At 30.8% G+C, this 7,269-nt stretch overlaps 1 protein-coding gene across 1 annotated transcript in view; it reads right to left on the bottom strand.

The window, feature by feature from the left end:
* Positions 1–120: 120 nt before the first annotated feature.
* Positions 121–7,269, bottom strand: part of LOC111705478 (group XV phospholipase A2) — a gene marked incomplete in the record, with an annotated part of 12,045 nt that continues 4,896 nt past the window's right edge. Inside the window, 12 exon segments of the mRNA XM_023478041.1 lie at positions 121–867; positions 1,221–1,334; positions 2,489–2,584; positions 2,640–2,688; positions 3,322–3,437; positions 4,168–4,221; positions 4,492–4,549; positions 5,211–5,281; positions 5,595–5,654; positions 6,190–6,274; positions 6,583–6,732; positions 7,109–7,194. Of these exon segments, the coding sequence (XP_023333809.1) occupies positions 421–867; positions 1,221–1,334; positions 2,489–2,584; positions 2,640–2,688; positions 3,322–3,437; positions 4,168–4,221; positions 4,492–4,549; positions 5,211–5,281; positions 5,595–5,654; positions 6,190–6,274; positions 6,583–6,732; positions 7,109–7,194 (1,386 nt within the window).

The raw sequence follows: 7,269 nt of genomic DNA on the forward strand, positions 1-7,269 counted from the left end.
GTGAGGGATTAGCAATTTGGTTTGAATCGTCTTTATCGTACTGAAAAGTAAATAGTGAATAATCTTGGTTTTAAAACACCATCATTCGAAAATAATACTCAACAAATCTTGTAAACATAATTTTATGTGTCTTTAAATATTTTATTTTTATAATAGTTGCCAATATATAAAGGTTAAATATATATTAATCCTTTCTTAAATATCCATCTGAGATAATTTTCCATATCTCATGAACTAACGTAGTATCAACTAAGTTAAAAATACCCTCACTAAAATAGCGTCAATTATCTATACTCAGCATTCATATTTTATTTTTTGGTTTTCCTTTAAATCTTATTCCACTTAACCAATTTGGAGTTTACTAAATTTACTTTTAAACTTTACTAAATATGTAAAGATATCCATTTTCATATAATAACTTTAGTTTTTGGATATTACTTCTATTTTTGGAAATATCTCGTAGGTCTCATCGTCTTCTAGACTGCCTTTGCTCTCCTGGTTATCTTTGCTCTCTATGAAATATCTGCTATGGTTCTTTTCAACCTCTAAATTCTTGTGGTTATCTTGGTTCTTATTGTTCTCTAGGTTGTTTTTGATTTCATGGTTCTCTTTGTTCTCAAAACTATCTTGATTGTCAGTGTTGCCATAATTTTCCATACTTTCATGCCTTTCATGGCTTTCTTGATTTCGCTGATATTTCTGGTTCTGAACAGCAGAACTCTCCTGACTGTTGAAATGCTCCCTCCCCCACATGCTAAGGGTCTGGTACCCTCTCCTGATGTAGTTCCATAGCTTCATCTTGGTCCTTCTGTTAATGCTGGTGATAAGGTTGCTAATAAAGGCCGCAGGTTCCTCTTCTCGTAGAATCTAAATAGATGCCTTTTTTTAAATCAACTTTCAGGATACCCCCTTTTGAAACTAAGAACTGATGCATGAAATCTGAGTTAGTAGTCCCGGTATAGTTAGTAGGAAGCCATACATTTTTTAGCGAGAAAAACACAGATTATTCCCACGAAGATTTTTACTTTTCAATCAATCAAGCAATTGTCATTATTTTTATTTAAAAATTTAAATGAAGTAAAACTTCCACTGTTTGACCTCTTCCACCCTCTTTTTGACTCAGTTTTTATTTTTATTTTGATGAGACTATGGTATAAATGTAAAACCAGAGACAGTAATGCGATCTTTCCAGTCTATGGTACTAAGAAGTAGGTATATACCTGGAGATGATCAACCCCAGGGAACTCGTGATGAGTTACCCGCTGCTTCTGCTGATCAGCCCATCGGGTGCACCCAATCAAGCTACGGTAATTCACTGTTCCATCTCCATTCCCCTTAAATACAGTCTTGCTTATGCATTTTCCACCACTGAAAGCAAATTTTTGCTCAAAACTACACACACCGGAAGTAAAAAAAAACACTGCTTTGGGTAAATTTGTAGCTGCAGTAAGCATTAAAAAACCGGTAAAACTCATTTTTAAACCACGTTAATCTAAATGAACATTATTTAATTAACGAGTTTTAGACATTCCAGTGCTTAAAAATATTTTCGAGTGGAAAGACCAGGGGGCGGGCATAACTCTCCTAATTTTGCCTGGCTAGGATTATACTGTACAATGAATGTCGAAAAATGTTTCCTTATGACTGAGTTGGTATCATAGAGTACAGTGGGTTTAATCCTAAGTACACCTATTTGTACGGTATTGTGTGGACAGTTAATTTTAATATTTTTCAACAATGAGATATTGTAATGTCAAAAATTGTGTAAACAACGATGTTTCGGGTTCAGAAATTTTTCATAACATACGGAAAGAGTGGATAGAACAAGTTATCTGGAAGACAAAACACCCAATTTTTATATGCAGTGAACCAAAATGTAAAGAAAAATGGATTGCGTCAAAAGTTTTTAAAACTGGTGCTCCTACAAAACCAATAAATTATTTATATTCAAAAATCACTTGTTTCAAGTTAAGTTCATTTATGTAAAATAAATATTTTAACAGTTTTCAGTTCTTCAATAACTTTAAAATTAAGTCTAACCTATTTTAGATCTATTATTAGTTCAGAATTGCTTTTCATTCTAAAAGTCAGAAACCTATATTCCTAAGAGTTAATGCACAATGTAGATTTCAGAAGTAAAGAATTTTATAAGAAGCAAGATGTTATCAAGGAGAAGGATTTTATTTTTTTCTCTATTTGTCATCTCTCATTTTAGATAAAAATCATATGGGCTTGTTTTCTTTGCTTGAATATTGTAGGCTTCACTTTCAAACAATAATGCCTTAAAAACACTGATCTACGAATTATGATCCCCCCAGGTAGAATTTCTCAGCGGGTCATTGTGTACAATGGCTGTACAACAAGAAGTCTAAAATTTCAGATGCCCCCTCTATTACTAATATCTCGATGGGAAAGACCCAAATTCAAAAAATTTTACTAACATAAATTTTACAAAACTGTTGAATAAAACTAAAAATATTTATATTACCTTGAGAATTGTGGAAGGATCAGATCCGGGGAATTCTCCTTTTTTATAAATCAATTTCTCCGTTGTATCAACTCCACTCCCATGCAGACAGAAAACCTTAGAAAGGTATTTTTAATTTTGAAAATTTAAAATGAGTTCATGATAAACATACCTCGACATTAGGTGCAGGTAATCCAGCAATTAAATCTTTAGTATCTAATCTGAAAAGACAAACTTTAATTTTGAAAATAGTAAAAACAGGGAAATAAATTAAAATACAAAGTCCAAAGTTAAGCAAAGAGAATAGAGTGTAGCCGGGTATTAAGACAGGTACAGAGACAGAATGTTTGTAAGCTGTGAAAAAAACGAGTGGATGAAGGAGGGAAGAGAATACAGGGTTACCCACAAGGATGAGACTTCAGAGATGCTTGTACGGAATTTGTTTAGTCCGTTCTCTTACATTTAGGGTTCCTTGTAAGCCAAAACTGCAGCTTATTTCTTTTGTTAACTATCAAATAACTCAATTGAATGCAGAAACTAAAGATCAAGCTTCAAATCCTCATAGTTTTATACTTTTGGGTCATCTTTACACTCTTCCTTTGTGGGTAACCCTGTATGGGATAGTACGATCCAAAGGTTGAATTGGGTTGAAAGGTGCAATTAATTATTTGTTCAAGAAAGAAGCACGTTCACAACCGCAGGGACCCGTGAATGTAAGAAAGAATGCATATGTTGATGTTGTACAGTCGTCTTGGAAGTCATATCTTTTCTGGGTAACCCTGTTTATACAAAAAGAAAAAGTAAATGATTTTAGCAAAACTGATGACCTCAGAATGAATGTTTTGATTGATTACCTCATAAACCAAGCGTTAGGTTCCTTCAAGTCTGTGAAGAACTCCTGGTAATCATTCATCGTATAGTTCTTCTCCGCAGTCTCAACCAGGACCTCGGTAGTGTCCCAGAACCCGATCTATAGTTAATGTGAGTAGAACTAGGGTTGGGAGATATGAATACACATTTTACTGTTACGTATTGGGACCAGTTTTATAAAAGAGCATCAACAAATTTTCCTGTGTAGGGAAGACTGTGCTTGTAAAAATATTGTTTACTAAATGTTTTTTTTTCTATATAATAATTTAATAAAGCTCTGCTCATATATATATATATATATATATTTCAGTTTTTAACTTCACATTTTTTATTAAAAAAGAATTATACTAAACATAATGTCTCACGCCATCATGACGATCCTCAGTATATATATATATATAAATGTTAGCTATAGCTGGCTAAAACAAAATCATTTTGCAGCTTTAATGTCTAGCCAGACCTTACATAAAGCTCAAAAACATGTTAGTTCTAAGAAATCAAAGCTATAGTAAAACATGCTCAGTATTGTATGGATATATATGCCAACCACTAGATTTATCTCTTTTAGTACATAGCACTGATATCTAGAAAACTCTAGATATCTAGAAATCTAGAAAGTTTGTCATCAAGATTTTAGACAGTCTCGCCTTAAAAGTGTCGCAACCCCTTGGCCTTTGGTTTTACCTCACCAAATAAATCATTATTTTTTGTAGCCCTAGGCATATACATTCAAATAATGCAACGAGCATGTTTCTAGCTAAGTCTGTAAGGAGTATATGGCAAAAAATTTCTCGATTTTTACAGTGATCGCTAGTATAGAAATTGCTTACTTGTGGCATTAACCAGGCTAGACTAGGACTAGTTCTTTGCTCCCACATCAATTTCTAAATTTAAAACAAAAAGATTGTTCAAAATATTTTTAAATGACATATGTTGACCTAATGAAGTTTTGTTTAATATTGAATTTTCCTTAATAAAAATATTGTACATTGAAATAAAAGATCATTTTTATCCTAAACTTTTCCTTGAAATTCAGTTATGGGAATTTACACAGAAAAAAACCTTAAGGAAAATGATGATCAAATGTAAATTTTTTAATTCTAAATCATTTTCACTTAAATTGGAAAAAAGTAAAATATTTTTTAAATTTAAACCTTTTCGTTGAGAAGCCAGGCTCCAAGGTTGTCTCCAACTGCGAAAACTTTCAGGGCTCTGGAAACATAAAGAATTATTAAGATAAAATTGTAGAATTTGTCGTTTTTTATAAAATATAATCATGAATTAATATTTTAAACTTTTTTAGATGGAAATTAAAAATTTACCCCATCATAAAAAAAACTTTTAATTTTTTTGGCCTTTGTCAAAACAAATCCACAAACTTTTTAAACATAAAATGCTAAATACTGCAGTGATTTGTAGTACAAATACCGGAGAAATAGTGAGTTTTTAGTGGAGAAAGGGTGTGAAGTTTCTTATCTATCAAAATGGATAACTGCATGAATAAAAATTCTAACATTTAGTTAGTAATAATATCGATCTTACCGATATCATTTCAAAATTACGAACATTTTGATTGAAATTGTGAACAGAATTTTATAATTAAAACGATTTGTAAGATGTACTTACGTTGGTATTTTTAAAAGGTTTTAAGAAGTTCGATTTTACTGACAAAATGAGTTTTTTTCTGATTAATGTGCTTTGAAAAGTGGAAAATAGATAAAAAAAAAAAAATAAGGAGAATTAGAATCATTTTATAAAATTTTATTTTAATTTATTAAACTTTTAATAAAATTAAATATTTGAATTTAATGATGTAAAAATGTACTTTTCATGAAGGAGGGGAGAGGAGGAGGACTGATTAATTGCCATTTACCTAACAGTTCCACCCCATGGTCCAGCTAGTGTAACCATACTTCTTATATATTTATCCTTCCAACCTTGACTCTATAAATTATTTGGATTACAGCGAGATTCATAAAATATGAGAAATTATTAACAACTAAATGTAATTTAGTCTGATATTTAGTCTATAATTTAGTTGTTGACGGAACTTTTAAAAAATGATAAATGTTTGATTATACTATACGTTTATAGCTTGTTAAATCATTCATAGTCCTTACATATAACGAAAATCTTCAACACCCGGTCATTTTTAGGAGTTATAATTGCCGTCATTATGTAAAGAATTTATAATTTTTTATTAAATCTGACAAAAAACATAGTTTGTTTTGTTTTAAATTGAATATTTCCTAAATACCTGTTGAAGAAGAAAATAAAGCATCATAGGAGACCCCATACTGTGAGTTAACAGGATAACCTATAATAAAATATGATAAATCATAAATATTTTCTTGAAAAATAAATGTTTTGAAAATCATTTTTCCCCACCAGAAGTTAGACATGTAAGTTAACATACCCCTGTAAAATAGGTAAACATAGATTTATAAAAACTATTTTAACAAGAATATTAAAGAAATATGGATAACTTTAAATGTGGATAAAATTTTACAAAAGAAATTTAAAAAATGTTACTATCCATAAAATACTGATTAAGGACATTTTTTAGTTTTATACATTGTTAATTTGTAAGTAACAGAGAATGTTTTTTTAGTGCAAAAAATCAAACTTTTTTGATCAAATTGTAATTTGCAGCATTTAGTAATTTGCAGAACAGGCAAATTCAAAAAGCGTTTTAAATTCGTGGCATACATTTGATTATTAGATATCGCAGAGGAGTATACAAGAGGGGGGGGGGGAGGTCTCATCAGATGGGGCTGAAAGAAGTAGAAACTAGGATTTCACTTTAAAAAAGGTTAACATGATGTAAAGGATTTAATTATAGATTAAATTACACTCAGATTATTGTTGGCCTTGTAAGTTCCTTCGATCAAATCTTTCACTTTCACGAAAAAATCTTCGAGTTCGTTCGCAGCTTTTCTGAAAATATTAGTGTCAGTAAATATCACAAATACCAAAACGTATTGGAATCAAAATTTAGAAGTGAGACATTTTCGGAACTTTTAGTAATTCAACATCCATGGAACCAGCTGTTTAAAGCAAAGTAGGGCAGAACAAAAGATAATAATAAAATTAAAAAAAGAAATGAATAAAATATGGATTACTTGTGTTCTTTGTTTTGATACATTTCAATTTTCTTCTAACGGATTATCGACTTTCTTGTTAAAGAAGGAAAATTCCTTAAATATTTTAAATCTATCGCGTACACTCCCTTTAAGTAAGTTGACCTGAAATCGTATGGTGCTCCGTGTAGGTTGACCCCCCTGGTATATCCTGCCTGGACCAGGTGGTCTGCAATATTTGCAAAATATCCAGTAAAATATTGCATACTAGGGTCCAGGTGCTCCACAGAGCTTGTGTTTCCAAAATTCGGAATTCTAGAAAACAAACATTTTAAAAAAATAGAAAATAGGCTATGCCACAATCTCAAAATTTCTATTACCTTTGTCTTTGCAACCTGATGGTGTAAACCTTTGATATTTCAAACTTAAATTATTTCATCTAACAGAACTCATACATAGTTCAAAATATCTTAGTTCTACAACATTGGGTTGCAAAGATAACTAGACAAAATTTTGAGATTGTTAAACTTTGAATGCTTAAACAATCCTCAGTGGTTTAACATGCAATTGTAATTATTTTAAACAAAAAAAGGTTTTGTTTTTTGGGAGATTAATTACTTCAGTTTTATAATTATCTTTTTAGAATATAAAAAAAAAATAAAATGAAGAAATTAAATTGATGAAAGTTTACCTGATTTCTACCCCGTCATTGTTAGAGGATTTCCTTGTAATAGGATCATACTTTAACCTCATATTATCCACCCAGCAATCCACCACCTAGTTTAAACCATACAATATTATAATATGATTTCCTTGTAATAGGATCATACTTTAACCTCATATTATCCACCC

The sequence above is a fragment of the Eurytemora carolleeae genome, unplaced genomic scaffold (assembly GCF_000591075.1).
Source record: "Eurytemora carolleeae unplaced genomic scaffold, Eaff_2.0 scaffold396, whole genome shotgun sequence".
Lineage (NCBI taxonomy): Eukaryota > Metazoa > Arthropoda > Copepoda > Calanoida > Temoridae > Eurytemora > Eurytemora carolleeae.